This window comes from Apodemus sylvaticus, chromosome 5 (genome assembly GCF_947179515.1).
Source record: "Apodemus sylvaticus chromosome 5, mApoSyl1.1, whole genome shotgun sequence".
Lineage (NCBI taxonomy): Eukaryota > Metazoa > Chordata > Mammalia > Rodentia > Muridae > Apodemus > Apodemus sylvaticus.
In genome coordinates this window covers 46631958-46649915 of record NC_067476.1, presented here as the reverse complement: position 1 = coordinate 46649915, position 17958 = coordinate 46631958, and the positions used below count along the sequence as shown (strand labels likewise).

The window sequence follows — 17958 nt, the reverse complement described above, 5'->3', positions numbered from 1 at the left end:
TTGAGCATCAGTTTGAAGAACTGTTCTACTATTTCACTAAAGACTTGCAAATTTTATTTACTGTTTTTAGAATCTCTCTCTTAAGAAAAAGAGAGCATACCTTTCTTCCCCCACCCGAAAATCCTATAACCCATCTCCATGTTCCCCAATCAACCTTCTGCCACTTCCCTGTCCTGGTATTCCCCTACACCACTGCATATCTTTTTTAGTTTTGTGGGAAATGTGGGGGAATGCATGATTGAATCAGTATAGGAGTGAGAAGAAGAGTAATGAGTCCTACTAGCTATAGGTTATTAAAAATATATGTTCCATTTAGTGGGATATTCTGAAATGACTACACAAGGACATCTATTCCACAGAGCAGTGTAGCTCTCTCAGGCAGCAGTGGTAAACTTCTAAGGAATGAAGTTTTTATTCTCTGAACCATTCAGTAGAAATTGCCCCAAATCCACTCTTTTCTACAAATACTGAGTCTCTTTGACATTTGCATTAGCTTGTGTTGAAGGCAATGTTCTTAGACACAGTGTATGCTGCAGTAAATAATACATGGAAATTACTCAGACAGAACACACTTAGAGATACAGATTTTTGTTCACTGGGAACTCATTGTTCTGTTCCAAAATGGATGTTGACTTTCCGTTCGGGAAGTGTTCTTTCTTTTGAGATGATTTGTGGAAAGAGTACACATTCCTGTAGCATCGTCATCATGGTTACTAGGCCTACCATGATGAAATTATTATGTCTGTAGGTTGATGGTTAAGCCATGAGTCATCCAGTCTCAGTGAATTTTCAATATAATTCAAATTTCCTTCTGTAAATTATTATAGTAAGATCTTTTGTGAAAATATTGACAAATCAAAGTCTATAAACACTCTTATTTTGAAGTTGTTCCAATCTCAGTCATAAATCTTCAGATAGCTTCCAAATATAGGCTATAATCATGTTTAGGTCTATTTAAGTGTTAAACATTGTTTTTATTTAGTTTCAGAAGCACAGTTAAGTGTGCCATGGGTTTCATTTTGATAGGCAATTTATTGATTACTGTTATTAAATGCTGGGATATAGTAAACAATTAGATAGCCAGTAATTGTGAAATACAAAAATTGTATATGTTATTTCTACTTAAGTGTGGTAGGTAATAAGTAACCTTTCTTCCTTCCATTATTTCATCTTTTGATTAACCTTCCAATACATCATTTTTTTTTCCAAAAACTTATTTCTTACCTATTATGGGGTGGGCAGACTTGAAGAAAATTACATTCCTGTTTCTTTCTGTTAGTGCAACTTAGGATTGAATTTTCATTGTGTTTTGTCACTCCATTAAAATTCTCACCCAAGAATGTTATTTTTTGCAGGTGTCTCTAGTTACTTTAGTAGCCAACACTCTTGGCTACTCAGACCTTGGCCCCATTAAATCTCTACGGACACTAAGGGCTCTAAGACCCCTAAGAGCCTTGTCTAGATTTGAAGGAATGAGGGTAAGAAAATACCAAACACCTTAATGTAAAATTCTTAATTTTGAAATTATAGCTTGAAATGATTCTAAAACAAGTGCACTGTTATTATGGACTCTCACTGTAAATGTACATGTACATACACATACATGTATGACATCTTTATATAGAATAAGGGCACTGAATTGTAGTAACCTATTAAGTAACAAAGTAACAGATGATACTATAATCCTTCCTTTATATAATACGGGTAGAAAATATTCATACATTTAACAAATAATAAAAGGACTTTCTTTTCAAAATGGAGATTATCCTATACTAGAACTAAAGGATCAGATCACTGTTCATCCTGATACAACTTCTCATATACACATCAATAGTTTGCCTCATCAAATGTCCAAATGATTTTTGATTAAAGAACAAACTTAGGTAGGGAACATAAGAAATAATAAAAAATGATGAGGTAACATTAGCCATCGTGTCTAGTTTCATGCTAAAAATAATGATTCAAAATCAGTGGAGTTACACCAAAATTACATTTAAAGAAATCTAAGTCCCAGGAGTTCAGTTCTTTTGCCATATGCTGCTTAATAGCCCCCAAGCAGAGGCCTTGCATAGAAACAAAGGGAAGCAAAGAGGAAGTACAGTCAACCTGGCTTTAAGGGCGGCATTAAAGCAGCAGCTTTTTCATTATACCCAATGAGCACAATGCCTGGATTTCTTGCGTTCAGCACAAGTCATTTGTTGCTACTCATCTTGAATTTCTTCTTCCTCAGATTTATGTCTGCTTCTCAGCCTATATTGTTCTCTCTCCTTGGCGTGCTTCTATTTGCTGTTTTGAGCCCTAACTCACCAACTTCAATATAGCAGTCACCATTAAAATACCTCTTAATTGCATTTGAATTTGCTTTATCTGTCCAAGACAAGACACACCCGAACATCCTTTTATCTATGACCACATACCCAAAACCTTCATCATATTATATACATTTGCTTCTACTTGCAAGCTCTGAATAGCTTAAGATAGAGACCTGTTTGGCTCATTCATTTTAAATATATGAATAATACCAGCATACTATCACCATTGCCTGGTGATGTTTAGAAATGCTCAGCTTCTAACAAAGCCTTCCCCGATACCTCCAAAAGCTAAGAAAAGAAGGTTATGATTTAGACACTACCCTAGTCCATGTAATGAAAGCAAATCTCAGAAAAACAGAAGCCTAAGGTAGGTCAGTGATAGAGAAAATATTTTGCCTTCATAAGAACCTGGCTCATTGATACCCCAGGCATTACATTTCCATGAACAGAACATTATTGTCCCTAAACAACTATTTCTTTTGCTGATCAAAAACAGTCTACAATTTACAGGGTTTTTTTTTTATTTTTTGTTTTGTTTTGGTTTTGGTTTTTTGGGGATGGGGGAGTTGGTTTTTGGTTTGGGTTTGATTTGTTTGGTTTGGTTTTTTGGTTTTTGTTTTGTATTGTTTGTGATAGTGGTAGTGATTTTTGCTCATTCCATCTGATTCAAAATACTGTAATATGTTCATAAGATCTAAATATTTGTTTATGTCTACCTTGAAAAGTATTTCTTCAAGAAGCAGAGGCACTTTGATACAATAAAGAAACGTAGACGTGAGACATTTGAATGTAGTTTCCTCAGAGTCCTGAGGCTGTCCTACTTCCCCATCATTCTACTAAGACACATTTTAGCATCCTTGTTGTGCTGGGAAAAATGAAGAGTATAATAGCACATAGACTATCCCACCCCAACAGACAGCAAATTGTCCAGGTCAAGGAAACAGTGTTCTGTGGAACCCTCCAGAGTTGTTAGCACTTAATGCTACAGGAATGCCACTGAAAGCACTGTGATACTATAAGATCTCACAATATGGTAGCATTAGAGCCATGAATATCCAAGGAAGTCAAAAGCCTCAAATCACTAGGCACTCCAGACATAGGTGCTTTAAGTTATAGAAAGAGTTGAGTATGTAAGGCTTTGCAGCTAAGGACTCCAAGGTACAATGTACGTCAATGATTAGCACAAATCAGAGAATTGACGAAATAAGGATCGAGATGTAAGTCTGGTGAAGAGATGGTAACTCTAAGCATCATTCCAGCCCTGTTCTCCCTAACCTTTTGGAGAATCACCTCTAGAGTACTATAGAGTATATGCCATGAAGAGCAAACACGAATGTGTTTATCTCACATTACTCAATTTTATTGTTCCCATTGAGAGGGGTCAAGAAATCACCATCAGTGCATTGACTTTGCAGTGGAGGAAGTTCTATAGAAGCAGAAGCAGACCCGTTTATTTGTATGTAAAAGGTGGCTATTATAGTAGTAGCCACACTGGCTAAATATACTGAAACCTGTCTCAGTTCCAGAATATCTCACAGGTGGTCAGAGAGCCCACGGGTATCCCCTGTTGGAAGTATCTTGAGATTCTGTTTAATAAGTTGAAAATTTAAAAATGCAAATGCTCAGCTGTTTTCTAACAAGCTAGTTCTAACTCATTTGTACTCAAAAGTGGACTATAGCTGAAGAGTAAGAAGAAAGATGGGTTTTTGAAGAATGAGATAATTAAGAAAACTGCAGGAGAGAGACCTACTTCAGAAGGTGTGGTGCAGGAAATTTGAAGCACTGAAATCACTGGACCAAAGAACATGCTGAAAGGCTATAATGAAGAAAGACTAACATTCACCTAGGCAAGCTTGTACTGAGGCCAGCACTGCCTATATTTGGCCAAGCTAATTTTAGAGTTAAAAAAATAATTTCAAGAAATTATCTTTGCTTTGTAGAGTGGTCACAGTCTAAAGAGTACAAACCGCTAAAAGACTTCCAACCTTAACTTAATCTAATACAAACTAGTATGTACACTATAAGAGAGAGTGTGTTTCTGAATGCGGATGATTTCAGTATCATGGGACTGTAAATATACATATCCTTTTATTGAGAGTTTTGTTTGTTTGCCTGCTTGTTTTTCTTTTGTTTGTTTGTTTGGTTGGTTGGTTTTTACCACTTACGTAGTCCTCTTTTCAAAAGTTTGTAGATTTATGATTTTGTCTTACCAGGATCAGGTTTTTTGGAGAGTTCATTGTTTTGGATTTTTGTTTGTTTAGTTGGTTTGGTTTTTTGTTTAGGTTGGTTTGGTTTGGGGTTTGGTTTTGGTTTTGGTTTTTCATTTATTTGCAGTACAGTATAATCTTTGTCATTTACTCCTCTGTGTATGCTAGTAGCTTTTCTATCTTAATCATGAAACTGGTAAATCAAGTCTCAGGACTTGTGACACACTTTGTATTGCTAGGTACACTACAGATCATTGTATATCGGTTGCTCAGTATAGATGTTGGTTGATTGGGCTTATACCTTTAATTCAGCATTGTTGTCTGTTTGACATTTTCTACTGATCCTAACCAGTCTTGACTTTCTTTTGTGTATCAGGTAGTGGTCAACGCTCTCATAGGAGCCATCCCTTCCATCATGAATGTGCTTCTTGTATGTCTTATATTCTGGCTAATATTTAGCATCATGGGAGTCAATCTGTTTGCTGGCAAGTTCTATGAGTGTGTTAACACCACAGATGGGTCAAGATTTTCTACATCTCAAGTTGCAAACCGTTCTGAGTGTTTTGCCCTGATGAATGTGAGTGGAAATGTGCGATGGAAAAACCTGAAAGTAAACTTCGATAACGTTGGACTTGGTTACCTGTCGCTGCTTCAAGTTGTAAGTGACTCCCTTCATGAATACTTGGTACAGAATGGAGAGTGTAAAACACTGTTTTAATGTGCTACTAACTAGAAATTAAGATGCCATATGATTTTTTAAATGGATTTAATATTTTCTTAGAGCATGTGCCCTATAAGCATAGCTAAAGAGCACAGCTTTCTTGATTTGTAGATTTATTAATCCACAATTGACAATTTATTTTCATTGGAATCACCATCACTGCATCAACAGACAATTACCTTCCAAATAGTCATTGAGGGACTTCTGTTTATCTCACCAGGTAATGGGAAGATTTTCTTAAAGGCATTGAGAAGCCCTGAGAGATGGAGATAAATTATTTCCTGATTTAATGATAAAATTCTCTTTTACTATAGGAAAGGAGATGCTCATATTTAAAATTCACAAGTATCTGTAACAATTTGGAAATTCAGAAAAAATGTTCAGAATATTTCCTTTTAAAAATTAGAGCAGTTTTCACATGTTTTTTACATCTGGAATAAATGCATGTGGTACTCTAAATGTAAAAAAAAATTAGAGCATTTTTATGTTAACTCAGTATTTTTTAATAGAACAAAACTAAATTAATGCTGCTAGTAATACTGGAAGATTAAATAGATGAACCCTGTTCATGATAATTTTAGAGTCTGAGCTTCACGTTCAATTTCTCTAAATGCATTTATAGGCAACATTCAAAGGATGGATGGATATCATGTATGCAGCAGTTGACTCTGTTAATGTAAGTATTTATCAACCTAAAAATAAGTCTTAAATTTTATTTTTTTATTTTTAGTTTAGCTTTAGAATTTGAACTTCAGTTCACTAGTGCCCTGAATATGTACAAATATAACAAAACCTGCCTCCCTAGTGATTTCAGTTTCTTAGGAGTATTTGGAGATTGACCCAGTGTAAATTCTGGGTCTGCTACATTGTACAAATTACACAACCAACATTGAGCAGTCTACTGAAAAAATGAGATAATCCAGTGTCTCCCTTGCCATTCGTTGTGAGGATCCACCATCCAGCACTTAACATAGGCTAGTGGGAACCAGTGAGCAGGAAATACTAGTTGATCAAGATAGAAGTAAAGTGATTCTTATTCATCGTTTTTACTCTTTTTATGTCTCGAAACACTTTGCAATAATATCTTTGCCAATAAACTTTAAAGATTACTGGCTGGTTTATGTTCCTGTGAAATCCAGTGAAGACATATTTATAAATAATGGAAACTTAATAAAATTAATATGACTTGGGTATGATCACTTTTACAATTTCATTTGGAAATTAAGGGATTTCTTTCAGTCATTTACGTGGTGACTTGTCGTATTTGTCTGAGCTCAATCACTACCTATGATAAGATACCTTATACAACACTTGAATATTATGTGTGTATACAGTGTAAGCATCTATTAAACACGTGCTTATTGCTGAATATGTGTGCTTCTGAAATACTAACTTTTTCCAGTCCATGAATGACCATAAATAGCCAATGTTGCTGTCAACACGCTATTGACTTTTTCCACAGGTAAATGAACAGCCAAAGTATGAATACAGCCTCTACATGTACATTTATTTTGTCATCTTCATCATCTTTGGCTCATTCTTCACTTTGAACTTGTTCATTGGTGTCATCATAGATAATTTCAACCAACAGAAAAAGAAGATAAGTATTTTAAGTGTTTCCTACATTGCACTGAGAAAGGATGAATGTCATATAAATGGATTATTTTGCATTTATTTTTCAAAATAATTGGTCAAGTATGTAATTGTATATATGTATAATCTTATCATTTTGTGTAGTTTTAAATGTTATATTAATAGTTTTCATTAAATTATTATATTATATTATATATAGTTATATATTATATTTTTATCATTTATTTATACAATTATTCATTTATATACTATTATATGTGTATTAAAAGGTATTAAACACAATAATAGTTTTAAACATTATATTAATTCTCTGCTTTCTCTGATGTTGCCTATAGAGGACTGAACAATAAATATACTATAACTCAAAACAGTGAGCTACTTTGTTCAAAGTAGTTCTATTTATTTATTTCATATGTGTTCTCTGAAAAAGAGAAATATAAAGAAACATATTTTACCAGTTTTCTCAACAATACATCTCTGTTAGTACTGTCTTCATTAGTACATTCATGTGACATTAATCATAAGCATACAATGGAAGATGAGTAAATTATGAATAGGTTCAAATTATACAGTGGAAAATTAGGAAGATAAGAGATGTTGATTATGGATGTGGGCACATCTATGTGAAAATTCTAAGTAACAACAACCCTTTTAACAACTACATCCTTATGAGGAAGATGAGGAAGTACAACTACACTAAACCATCTCTCAGTCAAAGATTTGGAGCTCCAAATGTTTCAAAGTCATATTTCTTTTGTTTCTAAATATTATCATATATAATAATATACTGAAGTATGAGGCCAAAGCATGAACAGAAAGAATCATGTATGATTCATAGACATGAGATGTAGGTAATTTGGCATAAAATTTAAAATTTATCTGAATTTTCACTAAGACCAAGCCATTGGTTTAGGAAGTGGAGAACACTTTGGGTATCATTCCAGTTCTCAAAACATTCAGATTTTAAACCATTTCAACTTAATACAGAGCATTTATAAAGTATTTTTCTGCCCTAGTTTTACACTAAGTGTTTGGCAGTATGATTTCAATTGATCCTCTCAGCAAATAAATGGTGTATTTGTTATATAACAGTATGATAATAATGTATTGGGGAAATCAAGAAACACATATGGATATGAGAGAGGAGATTTGAACAAAGATAAGAACCTAGTCTTAAATGATATGCAATATAGCTTTGACATCCAATGAACATTCAGATAGGACAAACCTACAGCTAGAATGTCCATCTGGCTTTTCTAAGAGGCAATTTTTCACAAGGCCTATATAGTCTATAGTCAAATACAGCAGTTCAAGGATCTGATTTGCACAGTCTCCTTTAGGGTCCACCATATTCATCATGATATTTTGCAATCAGAATATCATCCCTGGAAAACAAAAGTCTGCAAGATTATTTTGGGATTCAAATTCTTTTCCATGTGCTGTTACCAACGTTTGTTTAGTTTCTGATGTGTGAGTCACAACTAATAAGCACTATGGACCAAACTCTCTGTCGTCAGATGAGTACCAAAATGAAGGACATAAAGACTGTGTGCCAACTAGGAAGAGTGAATAAAATTTAAGAAAAAGAAAGTGTGGCTGCAGTTAGGCATATAACCAGTAAGAAATGAACTCTAAATGGAGCTGAATATAACATAAACCAAGAAAGCAAAACGGAAGCCACAGCTGTTCTCAACTTCAAGACACTATAAGTTAAGTAAAGGAGTTGGAGTTTCAAGTTCTCAGAAATGAATCTATAACACACATATTATTCTACATTATGCTATGAGTTTAAAAAGACAATAGCAAAGACCAGAGCAGAGTCCATACACGTCTGTGAAGACTGTAGATAACCTTCAGAAGTCAGCAAAGCATCAAGAAGTAACAAAAGTTTCTAGCCTTCCTTTCTGATGTTTCATCTTGCCTGATGAAGAAAGGGTGAAAATGTGATTTTGACCTCAGTTTTTGCTGTTGGTGACTACATTTCTTTTTGTTTAATTATTTGATAGTCTTTCATATTTCTCAAGACTTATCACTGGTAGCTTCCTTTGTATGTGAACTTTACAAGTGTAATGTTAATATCCAATAGAATATTTATATTGAAACCAGAGAGAGGGATAGTTAAAAATCCATTTCTTTACATGAATACATTCATAGACATGGGTGTTGATATAGACAAAGAACTGAACAAGCATTTCTAGAATTTCTGTATTTTCCTCTATTAATGAAATGGTGTTATTTGGAAATAAATATGAATTAATAGAAAATTAGTGCTATCGTAGTTGTTAATTTATAACCCTACTTGTGATTACAGTCCTAAACATCTGCCAATGTGTGAAAGACATTTTAAATCTTCCTAATCTGTTACTTAGCATAAATATTTTCTAGTAAGAGATGGCAAAGGAAATAAAACCTCAACAAATAGGCTAAAATAAAACACATTATTATATCAAAAGGTAATGGAGCCAGTCATGATTATATGTTGTGTATACTCTACATATTTAAATTATAGTATGTCCATGTTTATACACAGGTAATCCTTTTTAGGCATCTTATGTATAACTCCCAGGTATTAGCAAAGTGAATAGCACCTCTATGTTTATATATTTACCCTTTTTATGAAGTAGAAGGAAGAACTACACTTTGGTTCTGGTATTAATTGGATTTCTTTTTCATTCCTTTACCTTGGAGGTCAAGATATCTTTATGACAGAAGAACAGAAGAAATACTATAATGCAATGAAGAAGCTGGGGTCCAAGAAACCACAAAAACCAATTCCGAGGCCAGGGGTAAATACAAAAGTGCACGCATGTGTGCGCACACACGTACACACACACACACACACATACATACACACACGTACATACACACACACACATATCTTAGATACTCATTATCCTAACCATGTCCATATCCTAAATTTGTAACATATTTTTATTCTTTTACAAACTTTGTCTATTTTTCATATAATATATTTGATCATGACTTTCCCCCTCTCTCAACTCTTCTAAGAACTTAGTATGTTTCAAATTGCAGATAACACTTTAGAATTTTATTCAGCATTCTGTCTTACTTTTGGTTTCTTTTGCAGAACAAATTCCAAGGATGTATATTTGACTTAGTGACAAACCAAGCTTTCGATATCACCATCATGGTTCTTATCTGCCTCAACATGGTAACCATGATGGTAGAAAAAGAGGGGCAAACTGAGTACATGAATTATGTTTTATACTGGATCAACATGGTGTTCATTATCCTGTTCACTGGGGAATGTGTGCTGAAGCTGATCTCCCTCAGGCATTACTACTTCACTGTGGGATGGAACATTTTTGATTTTGTGGTAGTGATCCTCTCCATTGTAGGTAAGGGCATTTACTAATCAAATCTTAATCTTGGATAAAGTCCACATGTGTTCTAAGAAGTGTCTGCATATTTGAGATCCACTTTACTGTCAAGTGAATTATTGGCATGATAGAAGGAAGGAGACTTAGAAAGAAAGCAAAGTTCTATGCCAGAATTCCCAAGTTCGATCCACAGCCTTGAATGCCAAAGATGTGGGTCTGTCAGAAAGAATTCCCATTGAGATTGGTTTCTAAATCTGTCTCAAGATGCCTGATTATAGACATCTGTTCATAGATGTGTCTTGAAAGCCAATGAAGAATGTGCAATTATTTTTAGTTTTAGCACAGTCAAGGTCAATTGACAGTGATACCAGCTTATTTTTGAAATTCCTCCTGGACTTAAAATGTTAAAAAATTGATGTTTCATCTCTTAAAATTAATACTGGATCAATCTATAAAATCCAGTTGTTTCTCATTTAGCAGCTGTGTCTGTGCATCACAGACATGCTTGATATGTCTTTTCTTTCACTGTCATCTCTTTATTGTTCTCTTTATATCCAACATGCCTAATATCTTAAGGTTACATTTAATTTTTAGCATTGAAATTTCTTGATAGATGAAATTGAAGGATAAAATGCACAACTAATCAAGCAGCGCCACAAAAATCTAAAGGTGGATAATCCAGAACCATGATTACCAATGCCAAATGACTTAAAGCCGGTTTCCAAATACTATTGTCAGCAGATATGATATATATCAGCAAATTAAAATGTCAGGTAGGGATGTCACGGTGACAAGATAAATTGTAATGATGGAAACTTTCCCATTCAGTCAGGATAATACAAGAACATAGTCTTAGCAATGCTTCCCAGAGGCTTAAATAAGAAAACAAAGAGGCATATATTATTAAAACCGAGGAGTCAGTCATCTTTATCCTCATTACTTCATGGGAAGAGTTCACTGTGACTGTGCACACTCATCTGCTGTTCCAACATTCAGGATGCTCTGGCCCTGCACGACTATCTGTAACTATCATTAAGGAGGCCTTTCCAGTTGGATATGGAGTCCCAGACCATCCTAGGCTACCTTGTTAGACAATCTCAAACTTTAAAATACTACTACTACTACTACTAATAATAATAATAATAATAATAATAATAATAAATCATTTGTAGTTCAGAAAAGTCAAATTATAAATTGCATATCAACATTGATAATTTCCTAAAATGTTGACCAGAAAATCAGAAAACATATTTGAAGAAAAGTTTAATTCAAACTTATAATAAAAATAGGTTACAAATCTAGTAATAAATTTTCTATAGACTTGCATGAGATGTCTATGAAAAAAAGTGAAGGGTAAAAAAAAAGCTGAAGTAATTGAAGGCTTATCTTTTGCTTGCTTCCAAAGACTTTCATTGAAATTATGACTTTCTGAAGATGTGTTAATTTTTATTCATATGTATGCGTATATCTGTGTGAATGTATGTCATGGGTGTGGTCTCCCACAGAAACCAGAAAGAAGGTGCTAGAACCCCTGGAGCTGGTGTTACAGGCTGCCGTGAGTCTCCAGATATAGGGCCTGGGAAGAGAACTCAGGTCCTCCTTGGCAAAAGCAGCAAGAACCCCTAATCTCAGAGAGATGTCTCTAGTAACTACTTTTTACAGAAATGAATGTATGATTACAATAAAACTATCAGGGAACCTTTCTATATGGTGGTGGTTGTTGACTGAAAATACAGCAGTGAGGACAGCTGCAACAATGTGTGAAAATAAAGGCTCAAAGGATTCTGAGAAACTAAACACTAGACACAATAGGAATTTATGCAGTTTGATGACCATAAAAATCAAAGGATGATATTTAAAACATGGCAATTGGAGTGAGACCCACCATTAATCTGATCACAGAGAATGCACAGGCAAGCAGATTTCTGTGAGTTCCAAGCCAGATTGATTTACATAGCAAATCCCATTCTCCTTCCAAGGGCAAAGGCTACATTGTCAGACTCTATCTAAAGAAAGAAAGAAAGAAAGAAAGAAAGAAAGAAAGAAAGAAAGAAAGAAAGAAAGAAAGAAAGAAAGAAAGAAAGAAAGAAAGAAAGAAAGAAAGAGAGAGAGAGAGAGAGAGAAAGAGAGAGAGAGAGAAAGAGAGAGAAAGAAAGAAAGAAAGAAAGAAAGAAAGAAAGAAAGAAAGAAAGAAAGAAAGAAAGAAAGAAAGAAAGAAAGAAAGAAAGAAAGAAAGGGAGGAAGGAAGGAAAGAAGGAAGGAAGGGAGGAAGGAAGGAAAGGAAGGAAAGGAAGGAAGGAAGGAAAGAAGGAAGGAAAGGAAGGAAGAAAAGGAAGGAAGGAAGGAAGAAAGGAAGGAAAGGAAGGAAGGAAAGGAAGGAAGGAAGGAAAATGTTTTAAGTTAAACATTTTTATAAATTTCTTACACACACATGTATAATCCTTCTCACACAGACAGACAGACAGGCAGGCAAGCAGGCACACACACACACACACACACACATTCTCTTGTGTTTTATTAGTAGGATTTAGTTTACACATAGTTCTACCACTGAGCTCTAATCTGAGCCCTGGAACTAAATTTTTGAGCATTGAACATGCATAATCTTTTCTATAATCTTTAGTCTCAAGAGAATGAAAGAAAGAAAGATCTTGCCAGCCAAAATAGATAGGAGTGTGTCCATGAATTTAGTTAAAATGAAAAACATATCACAAGCAGTTAATAAAATATCTAATCAAGATAGAAGAGCTATTCTGAATTTATCAAATGTCGAATGAAGCTCTTTGTATTCATGATATTGTGATTCATGTATCTTTAAACATTTCTGTTTTTTTTTTTCATTCCAATATAGGAATGTTTCTCGCTGAGATGATAGAGAAGTATTTTGTGTCCCCTACCCTGTTCCGAGTCATCCGCCTGGCCAGGATTGGACGAATCCTACGCCTGATCAAAGGCGCCAAGGGGATCCGCACTCTGCTCTTTGCTCTCATGATGTCTCTTCCTGCGCTGTTCAACATCGGCCTCCTGCTTTTCCTGGTCATGTTCATCTACGCCATCTTTGGCATGTCCAACTTTGCCTATGTTAAAAAGGAAGCTGGAATTAATGACATGTTCAATTTTGAGACCTTCGGCAACAGCATGATCTGCTTGTTCCAAATCACCACCTCTGCGGGCTGGGATGGACTGCTGGCCCCCATCCTCAACAGTGCACCTCCTGACTGTGACCCAAAAAAAGTTCACCCAGGAAGTTCAGTTGAAGGAGACTGTGGAAATCCATCTGTGGGGATTTTCTACTTTGTCAGCTACATTATCATATCCTTCCTGGTTGTGGTGAACATGTACATCGCTGTCATCCTGGAGAATTTCAGTGTTGCCACAGAAGAAAGTACTGAGCCTCTGAGTGAGGACGACTTTGAGATGTTCTATGAGGTCTGGGAGAAGTTCGACCCCGACGCCACTCAGTTCATAGAGTTCTGCAAGCTCTCTGACTTTGCAGCTGCCCTGGATCCTCCCCTTCTCATCGCAAAGCCAAACAAAGTCCAGCTCATAGCCATGGACCTGCCCATGGTGAGTGGAGACCGCATCCACTGCCTGGACATCTTATTTGCTTTTACAAAGCGGGTCCTGGGTGAGAGTGGAGAGATGGATTCTCTTCGTTCACAGATGGAAGAAAGGTTTATGTCAGCCAATCCTTCTAAAGTGTCCTATGAACCCATCACAACCACACTGAAGCGAAAACAAGAGGATGTATCTGCGACTATCATTCAGCGTGCTTACAGACGGTACCGTCTTAGGCAAAACGTCAAGAATATATCAAGTATATACATAAAAGATGGAGACAGGGATGATGATTTGCCCAATAAAGAAGATATAGTTTTTGATAATGTTAACGAGAACTCAAGTCCAGAAAAGACAGATGCAACTGCCTCTACCGTCTCTCCACCCTCCTATGACAGTGTCACAAAGCCTGATCAAGAGAAATATGAAACAGACAAAACAGAGAAGGAAGACAAAGAGAAAGACGAAAGCAGGAAATAGAGTTTTGGTTTTGATACACTGTTTACAGCCTGTGAAGGTGACTCACTCGTGTTAATAAGACTCTTTTACGGAGGTCTATGCCAAACTGTTTTTATCAAAATATTCTCAATGGCAGCATAGCCACTAGCTCTGATCCAATGAAACAGAGCAGCATTTACACACGGCTATATTGTGCATTGGTAAAAAGATTCTTTAAGAATTCTGAGTGCAGTTCTGCAGGGAATAATTATTGCTGCAATCAAGGATGGTTTAATTGTTTTAAAAATCAGAAAACCATGTAGAACATTTTCTCATTTGCTTCCATTTCTTTTCTCTAGATTCTAAGTAAATGTGCCCCATGTGAATATAGAAATTCAGGCATACATGTGCACAGTCACAAATAGAAACAGGATTAGCTAAGATTTGGGATTCAATGTAAATAATTCGCTTGTGGTTTGCAGTGAAATTCCTTATAAAATAAATGGGAATTAGTGATGAAGGTTCTGTCATAACATCTTATCATTAGGGAGTCGGAATCTTTGTGCATAAAGAGTTCAGTTTATATTTTGAGGTGCTGAAACTTATCCTACATTGCATCAAAAGCAATTTATAGGTATCTATAAAATGTCATGGGATTGATAAGCATATGTAGGCTACTTACTTAAGAAATCACATTCATTCATATAGATTAGCATTCACCTTGATTTATGTACATCTTTGGCATTTTGTGCTCACATAATTCTCCCACAAAATTGCTTAGCTGGAACTTCAGGCACTCACCACAGAGAACAGCTACCCAGTCTTATGCCCCACTCTGTTCATACAAGAACCACAGACTTTGAAACATTATTTGAAATATAAATATCAGGTTTCTCCATATAAACATATGAATATTATTAATAGGAAAATAATTTATAGCATTTTACTTACTAATATTTATCCCATCTGGTTTGCCCAATGAGACAGCCCATGACTCACCTCTAAAAGCCCAGTTGCCACATTTATCTTGTTATGTAATTTTGGTTTGTCATACTTTATCTCTAAGCAAATTTAATGTTTCCTTTTTAATGAGATGTATCCTGAAATGCAATTAGCTACTTGATACTTTAGCACTTGTTTGAGCAGATGACTGGAGCACCGTATGGACTGCATCTCTTAAATACAATCCTTAATGTGTTTGGCAGCTTTCCAAGTTACAAGGAACACCAGGCTTTTAATGTCTATCTGTTCACCAGGTGTTTAGTATGAATGAAACGGCATTCAAAGAGTGAGTCTCATTAGCTTGCTTTGTTACCGATGACTTTCCTGAATGGAGAATTAATCCTCTGAAGTACTATTATTTCCCCCTGTAAATAACATAGATGTCACTTCCTCCTTAATATTCTAATTCATGGTGTGAAATATATTTTGCACTGATCAGTAAAATAGGGCATTTTGAGATAGTCATACTTACCCTGCAAAGGATTAGAAATCTACTTCAAGTTTTTAAAGCACTTGTTAAAAAGTAATGGCCCTGACACATTCTCTCATAATTTTATTCCAGCAATATGAAATCTTTCTTCCAGCACTTTGTCCTTGCAGAGAAGAAAAAAAAAAAAAAGGAAAAAAATGAGATCCAATGAGCCGTGTAAGCACAAAGGGGCTTTATTTAGGAGATTCTAAGGGGAACGGTGAAGTAAATATGTAAAACATACTTCATCAATTTGCCTTTGAAACTAAAAAAGGAACACAAAAATATTGATATACTAAGTCATTAAAACACATTCCTAGAGAGAGGAAGAGGCCCACAGAGAGAGTAACAAAAAGAAAGAGGGAGAGAAAAAACAAAGTACCAAGGACAAATAGTGATAATTAGGCAGAACTTGTCCACGTTTTCACACTACGTGCTCTGCCCAACATCCTATACAAAAATCTCTTTCCAATTATTTGCCCTAAGGGATCTAAGATATTATGTACAAGGCCGAAGGTTGTTTACAACTATCTTTAATAGTTAACAGTTTGGGGAGCTGCTTTTAAATATCCATGGAAGATGTCAAGCAGTGCTAAGGTAGACTTTATAGAGTGTCTGCCAAGCAGCTAAAACATGTTTGGCAACTTAATGAGGGGGCCACACACAACATTCTATTTGTGACAATTTTAATACATTCGATTAAGAAATGAGGATTTTTATTATTTTTCACTGATAAAAATATAACTATAGCCGGGCGGTGGTGGCACACGCCTGTAATCCTAGCACTCTGGGAGGTAGAGGCACGTGGATTTCTTAGTTCGAGGCAAGCCTGGTCTACCGAGTGAGTGCCAGGATAGCCAGGGCTATAGAGAGAAACCCTGTCTCGAGAAACCCTGTCTCGAAAAACCAAATACAAAAAATTATATATATAACTATATTGTCCATTTTGTGGATATAGTATGTGTGGATGTTTGTTATGGATTATCTACAATTTATTATTAATGCTTTTACCATGACTGATTTTCATGTAAACTTAAAATATGTTGGCAACTGATTCCTCAACACATTTTTTTTAGCATTACAAAAAATGAACAGGTATAAAGTTTCTATTTTTTTCTACATCATGTTGAACATATTTCATTCTGAATTACATAATTTTAAATGTAATATTAAGTTTTATATACATATATGTTTATCTTCAAAATCACTACTTATGGCATTGTATCAATTATAAATAGTATTTGACACTGGAATAGCATTTAATTAAAGCTAAAAAGCTTACACCCCATTTCGCATTGATTAGTGTTTGCACTAACTATAAAATGTCGCCCACGGAAGCTACTAGTCACTGAAATTGTTTTACCTATTGGCGTAGAACGGTGACTACCCAAAAAACATGCTAGCATTAAATAGAAGAAAGCATATGTGATCACAAATCCAAGCACATAGTTGCACGAAAACAGGAGAATCTCATTTTTCTGATTTGTGTATTTTCAAAGTGTAAAAAGTATAAGAAATCTGTGGGGCTATTTCTAAATTCAAATTGTCACAATTTGCAACCATAAATGTTTAGCACGACTTCGTAGAATTTTGATAGTTTTGTAACAGAGTGAAAAACAAATGCATATGTAAATAAAGCAGCCCATACTAGCAGATTCATCAAATGTTAATATGTAAATAAAGCAGCCCATACTAGCAGATTCATCAAATGTAAATATGTAAATAAAGCAGCCAGTACTAGCAGATTCGTCATACGTTAACGGAAGTAATGAAAAGAAGGCAACTAAATAAGGATGGTCAGTAATTGCTCTGGGTTTAGAACTTGAGTTTGGAGCCATCAGTTTTTAAGCATATGTTCTCACTATGTTATTAGTTTTCTGAAGAAAGTAATCAAGAATTGCTCCCCGAAAATGAGTCAGTAGCCATGAATATATGAATGCTGTTTACAAAACTCATAGACCCATGAATGCTCAAAATGTTTGAGTTTGTCAAAAAATTACATTGTAGTTATACTTGATACTTAAAAACTGTTAATAGAATCTAAAATAAAAGTGGCTAAAAATAAACTTAATTTGTATTTATTTTGTGCCCCAATGAGAATAACACTTTCAGGAGTAAATTCATTGGATCTCTCATAACATTTGGTACTTTTCCTTTTGCGCTCTCTCTCTCTCTCTCTCTCTCTCTCTCTCTCTCTCTCTCTCTCTCTCTCTCTTCTCTCCCTCTTTCTCCCTCTCTCTCCTCAATCTTCTTTGTCTTTACAACAAAGTATTTTGTGACTCCTGGATGGAAAATTTAGGAAAGCAAAGTCTAGAGT

At 35.1% G+C, this 17958-nt stretch overlaps 1 protein-coding gene across 4 annotated transcripts in view; it reads left to right on the top strand.

The window, feature by feature from the left end:
* The window catches only part of Scn9a (sodium voltage-gated channel alpha subunit 9), an 81146-nt gene extending 66934 nt beyond the window's left edge, over positions 1-14212 (top strand). For all 4 annotated transcript variants that reach the window (XM_052181149.1, XM_052181151.1, XM_052181152.1 and 1 more), the window contains 7 exons: positions 1356-1478; positions 4896-5177; positions 5863-5916; positions 6703-6840; positions 9515-9619; positions 9922-10192; positions 13026-14212. In XM_052181149.1, the coding sequence (XP_052037109.1) occupies positions 1356-1478; positions 4896-5177; positions 5863-5916; positions 6703-6840; positions 9515-9619; positions 9922-10192; positions 13026-14212 (2160 nt within the window). The remainder of the gene's footprint in view (positions 1-1355; positions 1479-4895; positions 5178-5862; positions 5917-6702; positions 6841-9514; positions 9620-9921; positions 10193-13025) is intronic.
* The last annotated feature ends 3746 nt before the right edge of the window (positions 14213-17958 follow it).